The sequence below is a fragment of the Rhinolophus hipposideros genome (genome assembly GCF_964194185.1).
Source record: "Rhinolophus hipposideros genome assembly, chromosome: 19".
NCBI lineage: Eukaryota > Metazoa > Chordata > Mammalia > Chiroptera > Rhinolophidae > Rhinolophus > Rhinolophus hipposideros.
The window spans coordinates 53,905,532-53,930,710 of record NC_138065.1 but is presented as its reverse complement, the minus strand read 5'-3'; the positions used below and the strand labels follow the sequence as shown (position 1 = coordinate 53,930,710).

General features: G+C 52.4%; 2 protein-coding genes across 16 annotated transcripts in view; one reads left to right on the top strand and one right to left on the bottom strand.

Moving 5' to 3' along the window:
- Nucleotides 1–7,555, top strand: part of NOS1AP (nitric oxide synthase 1 adaptor protein) — a 148,536-nt gene extending 140,981 nt beyond the window's left edge. For 13 of the 14 annotated variants that reach the window (XM_081025102.1, XM_081025101.1, XM_081025104.1 and 10 more), the window contains 2 exons: nt 3,988–4,285; nt 4,841–7,555. In XM_081025102.1, coding sequence (XP_080881228.1) covers nt 3,988–4,285; nt 4,841–5,294 — 752 coding nt within the window. In that variant the 3' untranslated portion in view covers nt 5,295–7,555. Of the gene's footprint in view, nt 2,262–3,987; nt 4,286–4,840 lie in introns of all 14 variants that reach the window. The other variant, XM_081025098.1, reaches the window with a different exon arrangement.
- Nucleotides 7,556–12,276: 4,721 nt separating this feature from the next.
- Nucleotides 12,277–24,889, bottom strand: SH2D1B (SH2 domain containing 1B). Of its 2 annotated transcripts, XR_013991723.1 has the most exons (5): nt 24,628–24,889; nt 18,052–18,115; nt 16,068–16,233; nt 14,888–14,989; nt 12,277–14,786 (listed from the first exon to the last, which is right to left on the bottom strand). XR_013991723.1 is itself a non-coding variant. In XM_081025988.1 (4 exons), the coding sequence occupies exons 1-4, from the start codon at nt 24,759–24,761 to the stop codon at nt 14,952–14,954; spliced, it is 402 nt and encodes a 133-aa protein (XP_080882114.1). In that variant the 5' UTR covers nt 24,762–24,889; the 3' UTR covers nt 12,277–14,951. The 2 variants fall into 2 exon arrangements, 1 of the variants encoding a protein (XP_080882114.1); XM_081025988.1 differs by having other exon boundaries at nt 12,277–14,989.
- Between the last annotated feature and the right edge of the window lie 290 nt (nt 24,890–25,179).

Sequence of the window (25,179 nt, the reverse complement as noted above, 5' to 3'; positions counted from 1 at the left end):
CACCTGCCCGCAGCTGTGACTGCCCAGCGTGGGCAGCGGCGTGCGGCACCCTTCCTGCGCCTCCCTTGTCTCGGCACAAATGGCAATTTGGTCTCTGGGCAGAGGCTGCCCTCGCGGTCACAGGCCCTGGCCCACCTCAGGGGTCTCCTGTAAGGACCGACCCAGACAGGTGCAGGGGGCCTCCTGCAGTCCTTCTTCCTGCCACCAACCCCACTGTCTGTCTTCCCTCAACAGCCCACTCAGGCAGACACGGCTGCTCCACCAGCTTGGGGCTCGGGGCTCGGGTGACGTAGGGGGGTCCTGCTGGAGGACCAGAGAGGAGGCAGCAGAAAGGCAGGCACTTCGCCTGGGTCCCCACCTCTTCCCGTGTGCTGTGGGAGAGGCCTCACCTGGAGAGAGCTGTGTGCTGTGCGCCCCAGGCCAGAGGTGCTGCTCAGGTCCCGGGAGGGCCAGGCCTGAACTGGGCTGGCTTCCTCTGTGGGGAGCGCAGTCTTGGTGATGTCTGGGGAGCACAAGGGGCTGCTGAGCTAAGCCAGGCTGGGACTCTGCTTCAGCTGAGGCCCCGAAATGCTGAGGAGTGAGAAGCCCTGCGTGGTCTGACTGACGCGGGGCTTCAGCGCCCAGAGGCGCGCGGCGCCCAGACGACACATTGTGAGTGTGGTGACGTCACAAGGAGGCCGCGTGATTCCATCACTGGCTGGGTCCCCCTTTCAGAGCCGGGTGGTCTGCTGCACGCGGGATTGACATCTGTGAGCTGTCCCTGGCTTGTCACTCCCGGGTGGCCTGCCGTGGTTGGGGATCCCCAGGGAGAAGGAAGACTTAGCAGACCGTGTCGCTTGTGCACTTGGTTCTTCAGTGTCACTTTGAGGTGTCCCTCCCAACCCGCAGCTCTGGGGACCTCTGTCCTCTGATCCCCTGCTTGCTTTCTTCCCCCTCATCTGCCACCACATGTTCCTGTTGTTGGCTTTAGCTGCTGGTTTTTGGTTTGGGGCATATTTTTCACCTTTTCTTTGGAAATAATTTCACAGTTATAGAAAGTTACAAAAATGAGTGTGAAGAACATCCTTCTACCCTGTGTCTAGTTTCCTGTTAACATTGTAGCCCCTTTTCAGGTTCCCTGCCCTCCCCCCTCCCTCCCTCCTTCCCTCTGTGGATACGTAGTTTTTTTCCCTGGGCTATTTGAAGGTAAGTTACAAACATAAAATCCCTTTATACCTAAATACCTAAGATTAGGGGCCAGAGATTTTGTTATGTGGTTGGTGCCATCTGTTTTTAACAAATGACTGAATTATGAACGGGTGCCTTACTCAACACCATTTTGCTCACTATAAGCAATTTGCTGATGAGACTGAACTCGGGGGTGGGAAGGTTGCCCTTTCTCTTAGCTTCACTTTTGTCACAACAGCTTGGCACGCTGCAGGGGGGTGGGGGATAGAATCAGGGTAAGAGCTGATGGTGCCACTTTGGAGATCAGCGGAAGGCACCGCATTCTAGATAATCACGACAGGTCAACTAGGTGTGCCCCACGCTTCAGACCTGCCAGCGCACGTCCCTGCCACGTGGCGTCGTGCGAGGCGGCTGAGCCTGTGTGTGACAGCCCGGACTTGTCCTCCTGGCAGCTCGTGCCCAGACTTACGCGTCTGCAGCACCGTGGGGAGAACACGAGTTCTGTGCCCCCCACCCCACCGGCTTTGGAAACTTTGAATGAGCTAGAATGTGAGGGGACTACGTGCCCCTCAGCAGTTTCACTGGGCCTGGGACCAGCATGTCAGCTGTCACCCCCTCCCCACCCCCAGCCCAGCATTAGCTCCCGGTGCGGCCCTGGGCACTCTGCCCTTGGCTTTCCCGCCATGCTCACTTACACAGTTGGCGTGGACGACCATTTTCCTCATCTGGAATCTGGCGATTGACGCGCAGAAAAGAGCACAGTCACAGGTGATACACACGGGACGAGGGCCCATTGTGTTCCTCGCACCGCAGATACTCTTAACGTGAGGCGGCTCAGATAACTGGAGGGAAATACGGGCCCGAGCAGCGCGACTCTTCAGGGTTAGTTACTGAAAAGTTCGTGGGAACCTGTCCTCCAGGGTGTGTTCCACGGCTGGGAGCAGGGCCCCTGTCTTGCATGGGGTGTCTTCTTGGCATGTGGTTGCTGGTGACGCAGGCAGGAGGTGACACTCTCTAAGTGGCCGGTCACTACATAAACTGTGTCTCTCTCTTGTTTGTTCCCCACCTGCTTTCCGAGCCCCTTTCTCGGACAGGTAAGCCACCGTTTTTCTTATGGATGACTTACGTCCCCAGATGTCCTCTCCACTGGGAAACGTGCATGTTGGGGGGGGGTGGGAGGCTGCCCAGCTGGAGTCCCACCTTCACCATTGTTTTCTGGATAACCAAGTCTCTAGTCCTGAGGAAGGGGGACCAGAGTGTGGGGGTGACAGGTGCCACCCACAGGGAAGGGGCACATCCCTCGGATGTGGAGGGTGAAGGGAGCCCCAAGCGGACCCCAGGAGCCCCTGCAGACCACTCCTGGGGGGTGGGGCCTGTGTGGCTTTTGTAAATGGAAAATGGCTTGGGAAGAGGGTCTCTAAAATGCCAGCCCATAGTGCAGTTTCACGTATTCATAAAAAGTCAATTCAGCTGAAGGAACTTATTACACAGCTGTGACTTGAGGCCCTGGGCCGAGCCCTTAGGTCCCCTCGAGGGGCTTAGCAGTTCTCACAGGAACAAGGTGGGCTTACCAGGGTCTTTGGGACTATCGTGAATGGTCCCTATTGATGGGCTATCTGTAATTACCTGAGAATTCTGCGTATATGTCCCGAAGCATAGTGAGAAATACAGGATACTCAAAATGGTGTGCAACCCAAAAGTTATTTATATTTTCTAGAAATTGTTTTCCAAAATAACGGGCTCACCATTTGCAAACCCCTTTGACGGGTGTTTTCAGTATTTGCACTTTTAGAAATGGCTGCGTGTGCTCTGAAAATTCATGGCAAACCACTAAGGAAACCTCCAGGAAATGGGGACTTGCCCTGTCAGATGTTCCACCCTTGAACATTTGCTCTGGTCCCGTTGTGACCCCAACACCTCCTGGTTTGGGGGAAACTAGTTAAATGCCCTAGTTTCCCAGGGCTAGTGTGCAGATTTCATGATTAAGGAAGAATTAGAGGGATGTGGGAAGTGATAGGCAAATTATGCAAAAGAGAGTGACAGGCGGGCTGCAGTCTTAGAAGTCAGGAGTTGATACGCCTGTTGTGGGCTGTGTCGGGGTCTCCGCCCAGAACCCAGCCAGCCTGAACCCTCAGCTGTACCTGTTGCCCAGGGATGCTTGCCTCCACACGTCCCCGGAGCAGTTACAGGGGGGAAGGCAGTGGGGTCCATCCATGGGCATCTCCACTCCTTTTCCCACAGCTCCCTCCACTTGGAGCGCCACGTTCGTCACTTGTCAGCAGAGATCTCACCGTGTCTGCCTCACGAGGCCAGGGTGCAGCGAGCGGGGTTATCAGGCCCTCCTGCCTCGTTGGCACCCAGCACTCGTCCCCTGGTGTGAACTGTTTCCGAACCACTTAGCACCTGTGTGCAGGCGGCTGGGACGTGTACTGCACGTGTGTGTGTGTGTGGGGGAACCAGCTCAGGCCTCAGACGTGCCCTCCGTCCACTAGCTTCTGTCCCAGGCCTGAGTCAGAGGGCTTAACACGTGCTCAGGGCAGTTTAAAAACATCCTCATCTCTTCTCCAAAGGGCTCAGTGACCCCAAGGTGTGGGGCGCAGCATGGGTCAGGCAGGCAGGTGTTAAGGGAGAGTTAGCTTTTTTATGGCTGGAGTTCATCACTGATTAACTAGACGTCCTGGTACCCTGTCCCATCAGAGGCTGACCACAGGGTTCAGGGTGTCTTCCGGGCTCTGGGTTTCCAAAGCCGCATGCGGCCTGGGCCTGGGCGCACTGCGGTCCACACCCTCACTCACCATCTGTCTCCCTCTTGGTCCGTAGTCGACTACAGCATGTTTGAGAACTTGAACACTGCCCTCGCGCCGAGGCTGCAGTCCAGCCGCTCCGTCCCCCACCTGTGCAGGCCAGTGGATGCCCTGGGGTCGGCGGAGCCTGGTGGGCCCGGCCTCTGGGTGGGCAGCAGCCAGCACCTCAAGAACCTGGGGAGAGCCGTGGGGGCCAAAGTGAATGACTTCCTGCGCAGGAGAGAGCCCTGGAGCCTGGGCACTGTGGGCGCCATGGCCATCAACAGGACCGCAGAGGCCCAACTGGCCGGCGGGACCGGCGGGGAGGACGAGAGGTGAGTCTTCTCCACCGACCGGTGCCCGCGGTTCTGCGGACGCACTCGGGGGTCCAGGGACAAGCTAGTGTGTCCAGGGCAGAATGCCCCTGGGGAGGGGGGAGGGTGTGTGAAGTGAGACTGAGGGACAGGCCGAGCCCCACGCCAGCTGCCTGCCACCCCTCCCACTCGGGTTACAGCATCCCCGCCTTGGTCAGCACTTGGGGAGGGACCTCAGCCGCTTGAGGCTGCAGTTAGTGACCGGCCCAGCGGATGGCGCCGGTGTGGCCCGAAGCCTCCTGAGCTGCCCCAGCTGGGGTGGAGAATCCGCTGGGCGGCCATCTGTTCTCCTTCCCGGCCTGTGTGACACGCCTGTGTGACATGCCCTGGGGTGCTGGCCTGCGCAAGGCTCACTGCCCAGATGCGATGTCAGAGGCCAAAGCCGTACTCTGGCCGCTGAGACCACACGCTGGCCCAGGAGGGCTGGCAAGGTCACGGTGCTGTGGTCCTAGAGGCCGGCATGCGCGGTACAGGTGGCCACCAAACACACTCGCGTCGGCTTTCTCACCTTTGCAGGTCGGCCCGAGAAGCGGTCCCCCGACTGGACCCCCCGCCTCCCGTAACCCGGAAGCGAACCCCTCGGGCCCTGAAGACGACCCAGGACATGCTCATCTCATCCCAGCCTGTCCTGAGTTGTCTGGAATGTGGGACGGAGCCGTCCCCTGCTCAGCCCATCCCAGCAGACGCCTCACAGCCCGCGACCACTGTGGGAATGGCGGATGGGAGCGAGGCCGTGCCCAATGGCGAGCTGTCCCTGTCCGTTCCTGACCTAATCCACCAGGACAGCCAGGACGAGCCCAGGCTGCAGACCACGGCGGGCGGGAGGGCCTCCTCCCCCAGCCCCATTGCCACAAACAGCCGCAAAGTCAGCCTGGCTGAGCCGCCAGAGGACAGCAGCCCCCGTCCGCAGGCGCGGACCTCCAGCCTGGACAATGAGGGCCCGCACCCCGACCTGCTGTCCTTTGAGTAGAGCCTGTGCCCCCCTCTCCTCCACTCCTGGCCCACCCTGTGCCCGTCGCTCACGTTCCCCTGAAGCCCCGTGGTCCTGGGTAGAGGGCCGGGACCGAGTGACAAAGGGCGGGGCCGTCGTGCCCCTTGTCTCCTGCGAGCCCAGGCTGGATGTGCAGCTCCCGGCTCTGCTGAAGCTTAGAGGGGTTCCCTCACAACCCCACATCTGCTCCTCCCTCTTCCTGCCTAGGGGATGAGGGAGGCAAGGCATGAGGGGCCCAGACCCCGAAAGCCGCAAGTGACCGCTGCCCAGCGGGGCGCCTCCTGGTTGTACCTGCCTTTGTCCCCGTGGGTGTGCTCCCCAAGCCTGAGAGCCTGAGGCAGCCTTGTCACTAGGCTCTCGGGATGGCCCCACCTGGCAGATGCAGGGCACAGTGAGCTCTCTCTGGGCCTGCCCATCTGAGAGTGGCCCTCAGGGAAGCCATGACCAGTTCCCTGTATTCTGATCTAGTCTGGGGAGCACCCAGGACCTGGGCTTTCAGGGCGCTGGTCCCCAGAGAACACAGAGCAGACAGGAGGGCAGTGAAAGCACGACGAGGACAGAGCTGGCACTGGGGACCACGGTGGCTTTCAGGGCAACCTGGAGTGATGGCTCTGAGGTCCCAGCCGGGGGCGTGGAGAGTGGGGTGCAGGCAGCAGAGCTGGGGTGCAAACTACTCGTAAGTCAGGGGAGGCTGTTTGCTGGCACCCAGCCCGCAGCCCCCCAGCCCTGGATCTCCCTGGAGGCCTCCTGGGGTAACCAGTCTGTGTGCCTGTCTCCACCAGGGATCCTGTCCTGCTGTCTTCCTGTGGCTGGGAGGCCCTGTTGGGGCGTGATCCCTGCACTGGGGGCCTTTGCAGCCAGAAGAGAGCGTCCCTTCCCTTGAGCGGGGGCTGGTTCCCCAGGAGGAGGCTGTAGAGGCCCGTCCAGCCAGCGGGCTTTCACTGTGGGCCTCCCGACACCTCTGCACCCCTTCTCTGCTCACTGTCCAGCTCACTTCCCGCCTCGTGTCACCACTGGCCCCTGCCCCCTCCCCACCACCTCAGTCCACCAACCTGGGGCCCTGCCTGTGTTCTTGCCTTTCTCCTGTCCTGTCTCCTGTTGCCCCAAAGCAAGGCTTCACCCCAAGTGCATAGTGAGGTCTCATCGGCCCTTCCCCAGGAGGGTTTGTGCATGCTGGGACCTGAGCAGACCCTGCCTTACTGCAGCGATGTCACCAGGATGACACCTGGCCTGACGCAGACGCTCTCAGGCCTTGCTTTGGGGCCTGTGAGTTCTCCCAGAATGCGTGGGTTTTGTACAGAACACAGAGCTGGGGGCAGAGAACCTAAGTGTGCGTGTGGGGAGTGAGCCCAGGCCCCCACCCAGGGGCTTGTGCGCTTTTCTGATGCGGAACTTCGCTCCTCCCAGGCACCAGGGTGCCTCTGGCCAGGTGACGTGGTGGCCATGGGACAGAGCCGCCTGCTGTCCACGCCCTGGCCCTCAGAGCCAGGTCAGCACACGGCTCCTTGCATGGTGACCCTGGGTCTCTCAGGCTCATGTCTGACACCAGATGGAGGCTGTGGGGCCTGTTCTAGCTCCAGCTGGCCTCTCTGTGACCCCAGCTCACCCCCTGCAGCAAAGTGGTGCTGCTACGGGGGGGGGGAGGGGCTGAAATCGGCTCCTAGAGGCAGGTGGCGCCGGGTGCCAGGGCCGAGTGCCAGCAGGTGGCAGGACGAGGCGTTCGATCCTGCTGAGGCCCCAGCTCAGACCCCCTCCCAAAACGCCGCCTGGCGTCCTGTGTCCATCTCCAGCCTGATTGTCCTGTGACTGCAGCATGGCAGCCACCTGGCACACGCTCACACATGCACACACACACGCATGCACAGCCCTCATAGTCTAGCGTCTGGGAGCGTGGCCTTCGGTGGCCCGATCCGTGAAGGGGACAGACGGAGGACCTGCCTGCTGGGGCCATATGATGAAGTTGGGGCCACACAGCATTTTCTCTCCCCGCTACACCCCCAAGCGCACCGTACTCCGAATGCGGCACATGGCTTCATCCTGGCAGCACAGGTGAGCCTCCCTGTCACGTATGTGGGTGACATTAAGACACATGTAACCCACTGGCTTTTGAAGAACGAAGAGGTTGGCCTGGGGTTGGGGGAGGAAGAAGATTACAGAGCGGAGTATTTTCTAGAGATTTTATATTTATACTTTCGGTAATTTTCTGGTAGAAGACCGCACAATAAAATGATTTGTTTGGTTTTGCTGGTTTGGTTTCCTCCTGACTGGGGTGGGGGTTTGGGGGGAGTGGTTGCTCCTCCGATTCTGATTGCCGGGTCGACAGCTTTGGTTTCGTGGGGCCTGGGAGAGCAATGCCCGAGGCCCGAGGCCCGAGGCCAGGGGACCTGGACCATGAGGAGAGGCCAAAGCAGACGGACCACAGCCTCAGGCCCATGGGGGCGAGCGAGTGTCCCTTCTCTGACCCTGACCTGACTTGGGCTGTTGCAGGCGTCATCGTGATGAGTGCAGGTAAGACGCTTCTCAGCAGGGGCTGGGAAGGGTGCAGGTGACCGGTCGTCCTCTGGCCCAATGACTCTTAAGTTAAATTTATTGAGGTGACATTGGTTAATAGCATTACATGATTTCCAGCTGTATAAGGTTAGCACTTGACGTCTGTGTGCCCCATGGTGGGGTCCCCAACCCTGTTCTCTGGGCACCACCCTTCTGTTGTCTGTGAGCTTGTTTTTGTTTTGAAAGTTTTATATCCCACATATGAGTGAAATCGTTCAGTTTTTGTCCATTTCCATCTGACTTATTTCACTTAGCGCAATACTCTCAAGGTCCATCCATGTTGTTGCAAACGGCAGTTTTGCACCTTTTTTACGGCTGCTATTCCATTGTGTGTATGCGTCACTTCTTATTCATCTGTTCATCCGTCAGCGGACACTTAGGTTGCTTCCGTGTCATGACTGTTGTGAATAACCCTGCAGTGAACGTGGGGGTGCGTGTACCTTTTTGAGTTAGGGTTTTCATTTTCTCTCTATAAATACCCAGAAATGGAATTGCTGGGTCATAGGTTAGCTCTATTTTTAATGTTTCGAGGAAGCTCAGGCGGTTTCCCAGAATGGGTGTGCCAGTTTACACCCCACCTGTGCTGCACAAGAGTTCCCTCTGCCCCATGTCCTTGCCTGCACTTGTCTCTCGTCTTTTTCCTAACAGCCTTTCTGAGGGTGCGAGGTGGTTTGGGTTTGCATTTCCCTGATTCCAGAGCCCTCTTCCACCAAGGAAGGGGTAGAGCTGTGTATGTGGACAATCTCGGGGCGATTGGCCCAGAGCTGCTCACTTGTGGTCTCCCCTGCACTGGGATAGCCTGGTGCTTGCTCATTCAGAGATCGTGCTTGGAGCAGAGCTGGCCCACAACTGTACCCCAGACACTGTCCCAAACTCAGAGAATCCTTCTTGGTCAATTCACTCTCAGACTTCAGAATCCCTTTGATGGCAGTGGGTCCTGGGAGTGTTCTAGAACTTTCTATGCCTCAGCTCTCTGTCCTCTCCACCCCCATTTCACCCTGCAGCACTCCCCAGTCCAGCCGGTGGTGCTGGTGATAATGCACAATGGCTTCTTTCTGAGATTTTGGCCCTCGGGGTCCTCTGACATCACTCAGCAGCACCCCCTCTGGGTTTGGGGTGCCCTGTCTGGAGCTCGCACTGTGGCTCCCCTGTGAATGGGAACAAGAAATTAATCCACATGAAGAAATGTAGTTGTTGTGGATGAGTGCCCACCTCCCACTGGACAGTGTCAGAAGGGCACAGGACGTTGTCATTCATCTGCCCCGCAGAAGTCCACTGGGCACACTACGCTGTCCGCTGCAAGCGTCTCCGAGCACTTCGCCCTCCAGGCCCCTCCTCCATGCTGCCCCTGGCACTGGGGCGCATGGTGAGAGCCGGGCCCCCCACAGACTCCCAGCTAATGAGAAAATTCCTCCACTCTCCGTATCCAGGACCCGACCTCCCGAGACAAACCCTTTTGTGTCCAGCTTATCCCCAGCTGCTGCCATGAGGCACCGTCCAACTCGAGACCCTGGGGAAGCCCGCCTCCCAAAATGGATCAGTAGGTTATTGGCCCGAAGCCGGGAGGCCAGGAGAGGAAATACGAAGAACTGGCTCAGACAGCAGCTACTTTCTCTCTGGGAGGCGCCCGAGGAATCTGTCGGTTACAGAGCAAGAAACTGCCGTGTCTCCTCCTGGAACTGACAAAAGGAAGAAAAAGTCCCCCAATCTAAAAGCACCCTCCCAACAGACTGCAACTTCTTCTTTGTTCTGATTGTTCTGTTTGTTCTGTTACTATTTAACCAGGGCCATCTGCTTTGTACCTACTACCCCACGAGCAGCCTCCCTGTCTGCCCTCGGTCCCATCCCACACGTGTTCATTACATGACTCCAGTCAGCTTGGGCTGGTGTTTGAGCCGAATGTTCAGCCTGCTTCATGGCCACTCGCCACCGGTCCCTGTGGCCACCGCGGGAGGGTTCGGGCTGCTGCAGTTTGCCCTGTGCCAGGAGGGAGCAGCCTGGCCTCTGAGACGGAGGGGAGTGGACTCCATCAGCCTGAAGGGCTGGCCGCTCCCACCAGTGGATGAGCTCCCTCTTCACCCTGGGCCCACAATGGACGAGCCCAATCGCCGGTAGCAGCCCTCAGCACAAGTCTTGATGGACCAACTTGTACTGCCTTCCCGGCAGGCTCTGACATCTAGCAAATTCTGTTCCTGCCAACCGTCCTTGCTCAGTTAAATCCTGGGTCCTCTGTGACAGGAATTGTCAGAAATCTTTGCAGCAGACCTGGTGACTTCTCTGTAGATCAGACCTGGAAGGTGTGACATTTCCAAGAGTGGGGTCTGCTGGAGAGGCTGTGTGGGCCACCTGGGAAGGGTCCCCATGTGTCCTGATGCTGAAGGGTGAGGCAGTGGTCGTGGTCAGGCCTTTGCCCTAGTGGCCCTTCTCACCCCTCAGCCGTCAGTAGCTGTGTGTCTGGGACTGGGCTGGGCTCTCAGTGCCCTGTGTCGTCCACAGCCCAGCCCCCTACCTGCGTGCTGCTATCCCTGGTCCCCAAACTCCACAGAAGAGGAAACAGTGAAGACGGTATTTTCCAGGGTGACCTGTGCCCCCAACGAGCCTTTGCAGGAATAGGTAGGATCCCCCCTTTCTAGAGGAGCCTGGCCAGAGGCATAGGGAGCCTCAGCAACTTGCCCAAAGTCACTCGACCGGCCAGGGACACAGCTGACGGTGCCTCTTGAGGACTTTCGTTCTTGGGGGTCTGGGTGTGGACCCGTCCTATGAGTGGCTGCAATGCCCCCAGGGGAGTGCAGATTCCGGGGAGCCAGGCTCACACACTGGCTCATGGCCACCCTGAGCCTGGCACAGCCGATCTCTGCTAGAAAAGCTCAGTGCCTGCTTTCTTGGTGGTCGTCTGACCCCGTGTGGCTGGTTCAGGCATTGTCATTTCTGGTGGCTAATTTCTACGAAAGGCCCCTTTTCACCATAAAAGTAAGGAGTGTCTGTGAAGTCAACACTGTCTCCCTTTTAGATAGGCTGTGGTTTTCCTAAGATCATTCCAGAAATAGTATGTGGCAGAAGAAATAAAAGAGATGACACTTCGTAACTAGGAATTCCAGTAGGAGAAAGTCGAGGGGAGGAAATCTTTGAAAAAAGAATGAGAATTCCCCAGAAGTACAGGAAAATTAACATCGTAAGAATGAGACAGCATACAGAAGGAAAAACTCACACCTACACACATTACTGCAAAATTTAAGATCGTACAGACAGACTGTCAAGGTTTCCAGGAAGAAAAGGTCGGCTGTAAATGAGAATCAGGGTCGAGACACAGTGATACTGGCTTGAATGTCTTCAGTTGTTGAGAGAAAAGACCTTTGTATTCAGTTCAGTCATCATTTAAATGAGTGTAAAATATAATACGAGGCAGACAAGACTGCAAAAGGTTTACTATTCAAAGACCATCTTTGAAAACACATGTTTGGAAAAATGGAAGAAGGAAAAATAGAAGAAGGAAAGACGAGTAATTGACTCCGTAAAGTTTGTTATTTAAATGACAAAGGACCCAAAAGGAGTGGATAATAATTCAAATTTGATGGATCAGAAAAGGAAGTGGGATTGATGACAGTGACAGAAGGGACATGAAGAAGCCTACTTGTAACAACCAATGTATTTCAAATATTATAGAAAATAGCAAAAATACAGCTCTCAGTAAGTTATGAGTAGCCACCAGAAATGTTTTTTCAAAAACATAGAGCTTTCAGATCAGCAGAAGTAAATTTGATCTATCAAATGGAAAGCAGAGCAAGGGGAAAGAAAGGAAACAAAATGTATATAGTGAATGGAAAGAAGGGAATAACAAACATTTCGTTAGCTCGGCTGCTGTGATGAAATGCCGCAGTCTGCATGACTTAAACAGCAGACGTTTGCTTCTCACACTTTGGGTGGATGGGGTCCGGAGATCAGGGTGCCAGGAGATTCGGTGTCTGCTGCAGCCACTTCCTGGGGTGTGTCCTCACAGGCCTGTCTTCCTGCTTGCACAGGAGAGAGCGCTCTGGTTCATCTTCTGGGTCCAAGGACCCTGGACCGTCCCCCTCCACCCCCGGGACCCCACCCTCATGGCTTCCTCTGAGATCCATCACCTCCCGAAAACCAAACCCCATCCCGCAGAGACAAGAGCTCCAGCATATGACGCAGCGGGCCACAAATATTCAGCCCTTAACAACGGCAGAAAGAAAGGTCAATGAACAAATTAAAATAATGTGTAGTGAACTCACTAAACAAAAACAGAATCTTAAATTTGAAAAAAAGTACATCCAGCAATATTTTGTTTACAGGAGACAACATAAAAGATATGGGGAGGGGAAGAAACAAAGGCATGGGAAATTATATACTGGGAAAGTATAAATAAAAAGAAAGCCAGGCTAGCAATTTTAATGTGATGTAAAATATAATTAAAATCTTAAGAGACAACAAAAAACATTTCATAAAATTAAACAGATCAAGATGGTAAAATATAAAAAGACATACATCTAAAATATAACCTCAAAATAGCTAAAACAAGAATGGCAGGACTGAGGACAAATCATTACACCAACTATCGTTATTAGAACGCTAAACTCTATTACAGATTGCGTTAAAACAAAGGACGTAGCTCTCTTTGACTCTGTTAGATCAAATGGATGAAAAATAAGAAAATCTTTAACACTCTTTGTTTTACATGATCTATTATGACTGCATTGAGGGGTGGTGAACGGAATGAGCTTAAAACAAACAGAAGAAACGATTCTTTTCAAACAAATGAAATATTCACAGAATATTTGCAGGTACCAGGTCAGCAAGGAGGCCCCAGGAATCAAGTCAAACTATGCTGTCTAACCCTAATGCTACGTAGTGTGGGAGCTGTACTAGAAGGAAAACCGAAATACATGTTTGAAAACAAGTACAAATTGCTAAATAGTCCTTGGATAGACAAGGATACTTTCATAGGCGTTAAAAGTACTTGGACCTGAACAGCAATAAACACCATTCACGTTCAAGGTGTGGGATACACCAAAAGTAGTGGTAGGAGCTGAAGTCATGGCTTTAAGCATATTTATTAGAAAACAGTAAACACTGAAAACCAGCCAGGTAAGCTCATAAAATGAAAGTAAGCTCAAAAAAATGAAAATAAGTATCTATGAAATAGAGAATAACAACCTAAAAACGATAACAGCAAAGGTCCACAAATCCGAACGCTGGCTTTAAAAGGACTATTAAGATGGATCGAATCGGTTAATAAAAAAGTGAGATGCAAATGAGATATGGGGCAAAGGGGTGACTGTAGTTAAAGTAAGAGAAGAATATCATGAACTATGTGCCAATTATTGAGACAACAGGCAAAATGGATAAATTCCTGGAAGAGCAAAGAATGCCAAAATTGGCAAACTAATTGAATAAGCTGATGAGAAGGATCCAAACAGTTACAAGACTTCCTCCTCCTCTCACCATGGCCTCAAACTTAGGTTCACAAAAATACTAACAAATTTTAAAGGAACAAATCATCTTACCTTCCAAAGTTGTGACAGAAAACAGACGAAGGAGAAAGCGTCATTCATTTTATACTAATATTGTGAGTGAGGCAGTTACAGTTCCATTTACTTTATGAGTTTTAATGCAAAAATCTTAAATGCAATGTTAATTCACCAAATCCCATGGTTTATGAAAAGTAATACAACGAGAGAGAGAGCAGCAGTGCAAGGCTGAGGTACCACCGGCAGTTTCATCAGTGTCACCTCCGTCTGATGCCGGAGGAGAAGGGACAGAAGACACTCAGACACGTGAAATGGCTGTCGTTTATCCCTCGTCCAGACCTCTCAGCTGTCCTTCACCTGATGCGTCCAGTCCCTGGCACATTTCAGGGACACGCAGTGTGACATACACATCAGCTAGTAAGTGGCCTGCTGGCTTGGGACGTGCTGGAGCCCCAGTGGAGACCGGGCAGCGTACCAGTGCCCGTGCCGGGTGAGGTGCTCAGGGAGACGGCGGTGGCTCCCATGAGCGCTGCACTGAAAGCTCTTGCTCTTACGAGGAGTCGCATTCGTTCTGCCGGGGTTTGGAGTGTAAAGCTCAGGCAAGTGTCTGCCACCAGCAGTGGCCACATTTTGTACTGATTCAGTCCACCATTGAGTCCAGCATTGCTGTGGGCTCTGGGTCTGTGCTTCTCTGTAGCACGGAGAGAGAATCAAAGACTGGCTTCCGGTGCCCTTCACGGAACCGAGCAGAAGGGTCTGGCTCTCTCTGCTCCCTGAATGTGGCTCCAGTTGGTGGCAGCTATGGCTCGCTGTGACCCAAGAACTCAGAGTGGCTCATGCTTTGGGTTCTAGCTGCAGTGTCCATTCACATTGTTTGGAACTCTGGGGTCCTGTCCTTCACAGCTTTGAAAGGTCAGGCCAGCGGGTGAAGATGTGTGAGAAGTGGGCATAGAATCTGGTGCTTCCCACACTGATCAGGTCTTAAACTCGGAGCGAGCAGAAAAGCTCAACGGGCCTTGGAACCAAGGCTGCAAGTCGTGAGGATGTACTTCCGGCCCATCCAGTCTAGGAGCTGCAGCGCCCAGAGGGGGACATAGGGACATGAGGCCACGCTCTGGGGGACGTAATGCCTACCTGGGAACAGGAGCCTCCCAGGGTCCTTCAAAGTGCCCGCAGGCGTCACTGTTCAGAGCCACAGCCACGATGCTGAACGGGTGGGGCACAAATGAAATAGGAAAAGTCGGGGAGAGAGTGTCCAGGGACATTTGGCAGGAAGACCCAGATTGGAAAGCAGAAAGCTGGGTCACCCAGGCCGGGGGGAGAAGGCCCCTCCAGGGAGCTGCCCCTCTGGCTGCCAGGTCCTGGTGCAAGGCGGGTGTCACCGAGACGCCTGGTCGTGCCTCTTGCGAGTCAGGGAGGGGTTCAGGCCGCCCTGCGGGGAAGCATTTGGAGCTGACGTGGGTGCACAGAGCACCCAGTCTCCAGACCAGGACAGCCTGGACTGGCCCTGAGGGCTCAGCCTTCTAGACATGCCTGCGTGTGCTGGAGAAGAGGCTCACCCCCGTCGTCTCTAATGGCTGCTTCTGTCTCCTTATCTTCAAGGCAAGACGTGCACGTAATCACTGTTATAGTTCTCTGGGGGAAGCAGAGAGCAGTCATGAGCTCAGCACCCAGGAGTCAGCCTGCCCACCCGCTCAGGGAGAGGTGGTCTGGATGCCACAGCCAGGTGACATCCCTCGTCAAGGGCAGGGGTACCACATGGAGCCCTCCTGGCAAAACCGGGGTGTCCTTGTGAGTCGGGCGTCAGTGCCCCTGGCTCTAGGAGAGCGCCCGGGCCTGCCCCGGGGAGGACACCTGAAGTTTGTTCTGAGGAGACCAAGGGCAGAGGACACGGCAGGGCCGGTGAGGGGGGAACCAAGCAGGGACGGCGGAGTGGTGACACCTCTGCCCCGGTCTCAGACCTGTAAGTGTCCTCTTCTGGGAGCTGTGATTATTTCATCACCGTGAGGCCAGTGCTGCCGCCCCACCCTCAGCGGCCCGTCTGCCTTTAGCGGTGGTGGTGGCACGGGGACTTCTGGGTGTGTGGCTCTGCCCCCTTTTATGCTTTTTCCTTCCAAGTCTTGGTGGCAGATGGCCAGGGGACCACGCCTGCATGAGCCCACAGGAAGGGTCTCTGTGGCATGGGGGTACCCACACCCTTCTCCCTCATGAGCACACCGGCTCGCCACAGTCCCCTACTCACAGATAATTGTAATCTCTCGTTGGGGATAAACCGTACGTCCGACCAAGAGAGAGCAGGCTCACCCAGAGCCATCTCAGGAGTCCGAGTTCAGACTACACTGTGGCTGGCGCTTGTCACATGCTTTTCTGAGAGTGACTCCCGTGGCCTATGGCCTGGAGGCGCCTGATCCCTCATTGCCCCGGCAGCTTTCAGGGGAGTCCCGGGCACTAGACAAAGTGACACTTAGCACATACTTAGCAAAATGAGCAGGAAGAGCCCCAGGGACAGTGCCACTGGGAAGTTCTGCCTCTTTGTCCACGTGTCCCCAAGGTGACAAGGAGGTCAGCTGCCTAGAACCACAGCACAGGGCTGTGAGTGTCAGCCACCTCGGGGCCACCTCAGCAGAAAAGGACATTTGTGTGCTGACTGCCGTGTGCACTGGTGGCAGTGGTATGAAGGTTCCTTTTGACCCACAGGAGTGACAGCTTTTACCGTAAGTGCCATACAGCTCGACCGTTGACTTTCTCCACCTCAAGCAGGGCCTAGTTCTCTCGACTGGCTTCAAAAGGGGGACCACCAGCCCTTGGTTTGGCTTCTCAAATGTGGAGATCAGTTCCTTTAAGTTTGGAAACACCAGTTTTTGAGTGCCTTCCACAGTCTGCAAAACACAAGCAGAACATGGCTGGTCACTGGCAGTTGTGAGTGACATGTGACAGTCCCCAGAGCAGTGGTTTCAAGACGGCCCCTGAGCAGGCAAACTTAACACAAGGCGGCAGCATAGGCCCCCGCTGGTGCCAGCGTGTGAGTCGCCTGTGACCTGGCTCTGTGCTCGAGGTGCAGTGACAGCTGGTGTCACACTGTACCTCACAGCCAGGCTCGGTGCTTGGGGACCGACAGAGTGGCCTGCGGACGGGAGCTGCACACCGGCACTCAACCTACTGGGTGAGTTCAGAGCCTCCGGGACCGGCGGCAAGACAGGGAAGGCCCAGTTGAAATTGAAATCAGCATGGCACCATGGGAAGCAACAGCTGTTGAGCTGTTTTCTGGTCCCCAGCTGCAAAGCAAGGATAATCTCTGACAGAACCTTCTAGAAGTCATTCACAGATGAAAGGAGCTGGTTTCCTCTGCTCTTTCCTTGGTGTGTGTGGGTGTGGGGGTGGGGTAAGAAGGTTGCTGACCTGCAGGATGGGTCACCCCTCCCCCCAGTGGCGGTCAGGGTGACATTGAAGTGGTGCAGAAGGCCCCACACGAGAGTCACGTCCCTGCAGCCCTGATGGGTCCTTGTGTCTGAGCTCTCGCTGAGCCGCACGCGGACGAGACAAAACAGGGTGGAAGGAATGTCCAGAATTTCCCAAAGTGTGCACAACAGAGCGGTGAATGTTTTAAAAGGCGTTACTCTTCAGACAACATCGTATTCTGAAATAATTTCTAACTTGAAGAAAAGTTGCAAAAATATTTTTTAAATTTCCATCTATATCCTTCACCCACACCCCAAATGTTAACATTTGATTATATTTGCATTTTATTCTCTCTTTGTCAATATATATACGTGTGTGTACATATATACATATGTATTCTTTAAAAAAGTTGTGCGTGAGCTGCAGACAGGACATCTCTGTAACCTACGTACTTCAGTATTTTCTAAAATGGAGGGATTCACTTGTCCACACTGCAGTTCAAATGAGGGAATTAATGTTGATGCACTGTGACTATTTGCTAATCTACAGGCCTTATTCAAGTTGTGTCGGCTGTCCCAATAATGTCCTTTCATAGCAAAAGGAAGCCTGTGTGTGTGTGTTGCTGTATATTGTAGTCTCTTTCAGATACACACAGTGAACACCGACTAGCGTACGGAAGGTTCTAAGAAACCCTGCAGTAAAGTCTGCTTAACCTTGTATGCAATGTTTCAGAAACACTGATGCAAGATTATTTCTGTTGGTAAATAAAGACCCAGTTATGTTGATTATGCTCCACTTCCCAAGCCAGAGAAATTCAGAAGACGCAAAACGTTCGTCTGCGCAGGTCTCAGTAAACCCGAAAACATGACGCCATCCCTGAGACAGCCTGTTGACTGCTCTTTTCTTTATGTTCTCACACCGCTGTGGAGCCCAGCCGACTTTCGGAACCTTCAGACCTCCCCACTGTCCCTTACTCCCCCGTCCCAGTCATCGTTCAGTCTTCTGGTCAGCAGTGGCCGTACCTGGAGTCCAGGCCGGTGCAGCTGACCGCTGGGGAATCACAGCGTGCGTCCCTCTGCACTTTGAATAATAGCCTGGATGACTCAAAGATGGGACCAGATCTGGTGCCCTCCCATTTCTCTCCGAGAAAGTCGAGGTTAACTATTGCTATGACTCTGCTCTGCCTGGGGCCCCCCTTTTTAGAATGCCTCCACATGGCCAGGTCTCAGGTCGAGAGATGACCGGGGTCTCCCCAGCCTTTAGTTGTTGTTGTTGCAGGAGTTCTCGGATGTTCCTACCTGTATGCTGTAACAGCCGTGTTTCTCTTTGAAGATGCGGTATGTGTAGACGAAACGTTTAAACCTGTGGAAAGAGGACTGCGTGAGTCATACCGTTCTCATACGCAAACCCAGGTAACATCTGCCGTTACAGTTTGTATGCAAAGCCTTTGTCAGCCTTGATCCCAAGTGGAAACTGAGCATTTTCAGACCTTCTCATCTGTGGGAATTTGAAAGGGACGAAGGTTTGGAAATGGGGACCCTTGTCTGATGGTGGGAGTCTGGACTGCAGCAAAAAAGAGGAGGAGAGAGGATTCACGCCTCCATAGTCTCGGTCTGCCTGTCTGGTCTTCACTCAGCTCTAAGCAGGTACAGCGTATTGTTTAGAAAATGATGGAGTGTTGTCCTCATGACAGGTGCTGGTGTAACTAACAGAGAAGGATGGAATTTTGTCCAAGAATGTATTGTGCCCTTGTCCTTCATTAGAACAGGAACCATCGGCTAAGTAATTCAACCAGAATTTAGATAACAGACCCAATCTAGCAACTTCCAAAGCAAGAAATACCGTACAGAACCATATGCCTCTAGTTCCAAGATGTCATCAGTCATAGGATACAGTATTAATTTCATAATAGCTTTCAAGGAGAGAAGGACATGTATTAAATGTTTATTGGCTTTTAAATGGATTCAGATCCCACAGAAATATTAACATGTAAAAAATGATAGTCAAAGACATTGATTCCATGAGGTTCCAGTGGTCTGACGGACCCCCATACTAGTCCCTGTGCCAAAGAATCAACTGGCCGGTGACCTGACAGGATAGGGCCGTCAGACAGCTGGTCACAGCTGTACGGACAGGGGGCCTTGTCACTGACCAGACCTTTTGCATTGGCTTCAAACCTCAGGCCTGTCTGTGCGGTCTCCTGAGGCCAGAATGATCCAGGGGTGTCCCCAAGTCACATGGCAAGCCACAAAAAGGTTCCCACAGATCCTTCTCCTCATGTGGCAAATTAAGGCATCCCACAGTATAGAAAGAGGTCTCAGAAATGCCTTTTCACAGAAGTATTGCTCAAATCAGGGATCAAACAAGGTCCGTACCTTGCATTTGGTTGATCACATGGTTTTTTGAAACCCAACTACCATACAGCTAATGTTAGATTCTTAAATGAGTGACTTAATTTTACCCCAGATACCAAAATTAAATCAAAATGGGCTACATGAAATGAAATGTACAACCTAAAACTATAAAATGCTAGAAAAAAACAGGAGAAAATCTCTGTGGATTGAGTTAGACAGGACTTATTAGACACAACCCTAAATCATAATCCATAAAAGAAAACAAGTGATGAATTGGGCTTCATTAAGAACCTATGTTCTGGGCCGGCCCGGTGGCTCAGGCGGTTAGAGCTCCATGCTCCTAACTCCGAAGACTGCCGGTTCGATTCCCACATGGGCCAGTAGGCTCTCAACACACACATACACACACACACACACACACACACAAAGGCAATAAAAAAAAATGTAAAAAAAAAAATGTATAAAAATAAAATAAAATAAACCCTTTCTTAAAAAAAAAAAATACAGCTACCATATAAAAAAAAAAAAAAAAAAACAGCTAAGGCCTTTCACAGCCCCGAGTGGGATCAGCGTATAGGACACAATATTTACGAACCATCGGTCATAAAGAACTTGCATCCAAAATATGTAATGAATCACCAAGACTCAGTAAGAAAATAAATAATAAGAAAATAAAAATCTTAAATGGGCACTTGGAATGGACACTTCATCAAAGAACATATATGGATGGGAAATTACCACCTGAGAAAATGCTCAGTGTTGTTAGTCAGTCACAAGACGCGAATTAAAACCGTAGTGTGATTCCATCGCACACTTGTTAATGTGGCTCAAATTAAAAGAACGGGCCATGGCAGTGTCTGTGAGGAGGTGGAGCCATCAGAACCCATGTTATGCTGGTGGGGATGGCAGTCGCTTTGGAAAACAGATGGATTGTTTCTTAAAAGTATCAGCCTGCATGGAACATGTGACTGAGCCCTCGTTATGTGCCCAGGGGAAATGAAAACGCATCCCCAAGACCCAGTCAGAGACGTCGGTTGCAGCTTTAGCTGTGATGGCTGGGGGTGAGGAAAAGAATCGTGAGGTGTCTCTGGAGGGTCTCTGCTCACTCGGCAGGATCCCAAGACAGTGACTCTGGGTGAAAGCACTTAGAGAGGACCGTCCTTGGTGGTCCGAGTTGTGTCGCACGCTGGGTTTACAGGACGCTGCGGCAGTGTGTAGTGCCCAGAAGCTGATGATGGCAGCTGGAGTGGGAAGGGGCTCGGGAGGTTCGGGGGCCGTGCACGTCCAGTGTCTTGGCCGTGGGGATGGCTTTGCGGGTGCAGACAAGTGTCAAAATCCACCCCCCAGTACACTTTTTGCCTTAGGTCAGTGATAGCTCTGTAAAGCTGCGACCATCATTGTGACATGAAACGGTATGTGGATGAATGGATTTTTGCCCTAATACACAAACCGAGTTTAAGTGCATTTTGCATATACGGCCCTTGCAATTTCCGTGGTTGGTCTCTGGCCTTAGAGAGAGCAAACGCTTCCTGCAGCTGCTCTTTGGTCCTGGCCTGATGCCCAGTGTGGGAGTGGCCACCGTGGAGGACAGCTCTGGGTGCGACAACAAGGAATGCAGTCCACTAATCATTCGAGCATTTCTAAGGTTTCTACTGCTTGCTGTGTTGAAATGCCTCCGTTTTTGGTTGTCCTGTGGAAATCTCCCATTTAAGCCATGAGACATACACAGGGCTGATAAGGACCATTTTTACCTCTTCAGCGTTACGTTGTCAGTTGAGATTTGAAAAGGCTAGAATACAGATCTTCTGAGTTTCTCTTTGCAACAGGCATGTGTAGCCTGGTGAACAGAGGTGAACGGCGGGGTCGGCGGTGCCATCCCGGGGTCTGTGAGGTCCGGTCAGGAACGGTCTGTACATTAGCGCTGGTCTCACGCAGTGACCAGAGTTGGAGGGAAACTTGTTTATGTTCAAGTTGCAGCGTGATTTTAACCAAACTTCAAAGGTCAGTTGAAAGAAATGGAATTGAGTGTGTCCTGTGATGTTGGGCCTGTGTCTGCCTGTTTCTGGGCCACCACAGTGGGGAACCCAAGTCAGTCAAGGACGTTCCAAGGCCTCTGACTCTGGCCTTCTCACGGACCTTAACTGGCTTGTGCCGCGTACAGCTTTTTATTGTGCTAGTTTGTCAACGTGGGCAAAGTGTTAAAACAGCCAGGATTTTATCCTAAGGAGAGAGTCAGGCAAACTTTCAGAGACGTGCGTGTGAAAATGCGAATGGTCTCAAGTTCCCTTGGGTCCGTTGGAAATAACCCGAAGGAATGATTATGTGTAAGTTATGATATACCCGGTCAGTAAAACACTGAGCGTTGAGACAGGATGAAGTGTCGTCTGTCTTTGACATGGAAAGGGACCTAAAACCCTGAAAGGAGCAGGTTGCAAACTGTCATATAGAATGAACACTTACCTACACGTTTCCTTCTGTGTGTACCCGCGTGGAGAGAGGTCTGCAGACGTGTGTGCCCCCAGACCAGACACACTCATTTCTCAATACTGAAAACTCAGGTCATTTCTGCTTTCCTTTTTACACCTTTCTTCACATTGGAGTTTTAGAAACAACCAAAAAGTTTGAATTATTTTTTCCTTTCTGAACTCGAGTCCAAAGATCTCAGAATCTGAAAGCAGGAAGGAACTCCCAGGGTCTCTCCCTCGCATCCTTTCCATCGCCATTGTCCCCTCAGTGAGGCCACGTGCCAAGTCGGCTCAGGTGGGGTTCTCCCCACTGCAGCCTTCCCGTGGCTGTAGGAAGCTTGTCACCACAGCCGTTCCTCACCAGTGCCTGCCATCACCTGCCTTCAGTACATTCCCCAAATCAGATTCGAGTTCCTAGAACTCAGCACCAGTCTTGACACGTCCCTGCTCGGAAACCAGCCATGTTTCCCCGTTGTCTACGGAATCCTCCTGTGAAGCCCCCATAATAATGTCCCAAGTCTACTTTTCCAAAAGTTGGTTTCCAAACTACGTTCCCAGAAACCTGCACGAGCCAACTGTGCCTTAAAGTACCCATCTTCCAGACCCATCCCTGCGTTGCTCCCTAGGGTCCCTTCCACCCCATTTCCAGGTCACCGAATCTTACCCAGTCACGCCCCAGCTCATCACACCTCTTCTGGAGGCTTTTCTGCTCATCTCTGTCCTTGAATTTGAACACAACTGTCTATTTTGGAATTTATACTTGACCTTGCTCTGTTTATTTAGAACATGTCGGACTCTCCTTAGAGTCTGCCCAGGCCCTAGCACAGGGTTGGAACAGGCAGTAGAATTCACTGCATTTTTATAAACATTTTTTTAAATTACAAAAGTAACACATGCACATAGAACGTTCAAACAGTGGAAAGAAGTCATCACATGAAAAGAATAACACCATACCCTTTTCCCCACTCACTCCTCCTAGATGTCCCAGCTATAACCACAATGATAAATTATATACCTTCTAGAAATTTTATATGAATATTCAAGGAGAGAGGCATCCTTTTTTAAAAAAAAAAAAACACACACAAAGATGCTCATACTTTGCATCTTGCCGTTTTTCACATAACAATAGTTCGTGGCGGTTTTTTCATACCGGGTATGGATTTACCCAGTCTTGTGAGTGTCAATTTGCACATACTTGTGCGACCCTAACCTGGAGAGAATCGGGAGGGTGTCTGGGAGGGGACCCTTCTCCCTGTCATCATAAGAGCCCTGCAGGACGACTGTGCTGACCAGGGAGCTTGCGGTTCTGGCCCCTCCCCTGAGCGTCCTGTGCCCCAAGTGTCCCCTCTGTAAAGGCCTTCTCCATGTCCCCAGCAGAAACCTCACCTGACTGTCCACGTCAGTGTGCACCAGGCTGCAATACTTTCTTTTTCCTGAATAAATGCTTTTTGTTGATGGAACACCTAGTGGATTTTGTTTTGCAGTGGACACTAACTAGGAGATAGTTTTTTATTAGTGAAATTTGGGGCCAAAGGTTTGATCCAGGCATTTTATGCTTTGGCCATGTGACCTCCGAGATGCTGTCCCCACTCCGACTTCCTCGGGCGTTTCCATAGTTTTGATTCTTGCCCATTGAGCGTAAAAAGGGTGTCCTGTTATTCTGTTCATTTGTACTTCTTTACTTATAAGCGAGATCTGGCAATTTCTCATGTCTTCTCCATACTTCTGTTTCAGATAATTGCCTCCTTTTATACTTTACCTAATTTTCTACTGCTTTGTTTTTAAACTCTAATTAATAAACTCTAAACTAATAATTTTCCTGACAGGGAACCATCCTTGATGTCTTAGATTGGACCATACTTGAACATAATGTATTTTACATGTTACTGGTTTCAATTTGATTAGTAGGTTATTGAAAATTGATACTCAATGAAATTTAAATTGGTTTGTAGTTATCATTTGTGCATCTGTTCTTTTGGCAAAAAAATGTTTTACCTTCTTACATAGAAACTGGAAATAAATTGGTAAAACAGAAGACAGACAACCAACGCTAAAAGAGGGGAAGGGATGCGATTGCACAAATTTCAAAAGAATTACCCTCTTTTGAGTAAGAAAATTTGATGAAATCACTGTCAGTATTACACGTAGCTTGGAAATGCAAACTGCTAGCACCTTAGGGCTGCGTTTCTCATGCCTGTGTCGCAGCGTATAAAGAGGGAGTGCCCTCCACCCCACCTGTTCTGTCACTTCTGTCCTCCTACCTCCCTCACCCTGAGAAGCACTGGAGCACCCATGCGTGCACTGGGTTTTCATTCTTAGAACGAGCAGAAGAAAAAGTTCAGCGGTACCCCCAATGCGGAGAGTACTGGAAGGTATTAGGCCCCGCTGACTCCGCTGGGTGCTATTTCTTGGGGGGATCAGGTGCCTTCAAGGGGCCCTGGGCTGACTCTGGCCTGGACCTTCACCCTGAAGCCAGCCAGACTCTGACCGCCGGGTGAATCTGAGCACAAACACGCCAAGGGAGAGCCCCACGTCTCTGTTTCTATCTGTAGACGGTGCCGGCCTATGCTGCTTCAGCAGACAAGACGGGTGAGAGGGAATGGCTTAGTCACAGCCCTTTACCAATCTAACAGAATTGAACTGTTATTAGCATTTTAAGGATTGCAAGTGGAGGCCGCAGAATCCGTGTAAAAACTTGGTCTCTCAGGTAGACTTTTCACGAAGGACCCCTAGCCTTTTTCTTAACCAAATAAACAGATGCTGCAGGAGAAGACCTCGGCTGCAAGGCTACCTTCGGGGTGTCCCCTCACCTCCCAGGCTTCCTGCAGGTTTCCTAGCACCCCACTTCTGCGGCCCCACACAGTTTGCTTGGTGGCTGTGGCAGGGCGTGTGGAGGACAGGGACAGTCGTGACCCTCCCCACTGTCCTGGGTCCCCCTCGTCTCCCTCTGCTCGCGAGGCTGCAACGTCAGAGTGAAATATGGCTTCCTTTTTGTTTGGTTATCGTTACTACACTCATGTAAGGTTTGAAATGTGTGGCAGGCGAGGCTACTCACGAGACGCAGAGGCACAGAGCCCCGGGCACCGACTCGCTGTCCCGTAACAGGAAATTGCCGTCCACACCTTCCCTGAGCAGCAAACTCTCGCAGTCAGTCTTGGACAGAGGGCCGTGGTAGTAAGGCAGATCCATGGGGATGCGTTCCGTGTCCCTGGGACTCAGGCCGAAGTCAGGAGCGGCTCTGAGGACAGACACAGAGGCAGCTGGCCAAATGGAGATACCCCTTCCTGCTCCAGCCGGTGGGCGTGACTTGAGGTTGGCCTGTGGACTCCACGCATTTCACAAGAGCAGGAAATGCGAAGGGTGGAGGTGGTATGTGACCAAGCCATTTTGGCTGTACTCAGGCCCAAGTGTGACTTATAACTGTGGGTGACAGTGTGCTTGAGACTCTAGAGAACCTGGAGCTCCCCTGGGACTGCCATGGGGAAGTCACGCTCCCCAGAGCCTGCTGCAGCACCTGAAGTCACCTGCTCTGGCTCCTGGTGGCCCTTCCAGGGACACAGCACTGCTCATGCTCTAAAGGATGCCATTTTCTGCTGGAGTTGCTGGT

Bases quoted from the DNA above. Each gene is read 5' to 3' on its own strand.
- SH2D1B (XM_081025988.1), bottom strand. From the start codon at position 24,761: ATGGATCTGCCTTACTACCACGGCCCTCTGTCCAAGACTGACTGCGAG. The intron at 18,116-24,627 runs GTGAGTAGCCTC...CTCTTTCCACAG, and splicing joins GCTCTGTGCCTCTGCGTCTC to GTTTAAACGTTTCGTCTACA. The intron at 14,990-16,067 runs GTAAAAGCTGTC...TGCTTCCCCCAG, and splicing joins CGAGCTGTATGGCACTTACG to AGAACTATAACAGTGATTAC.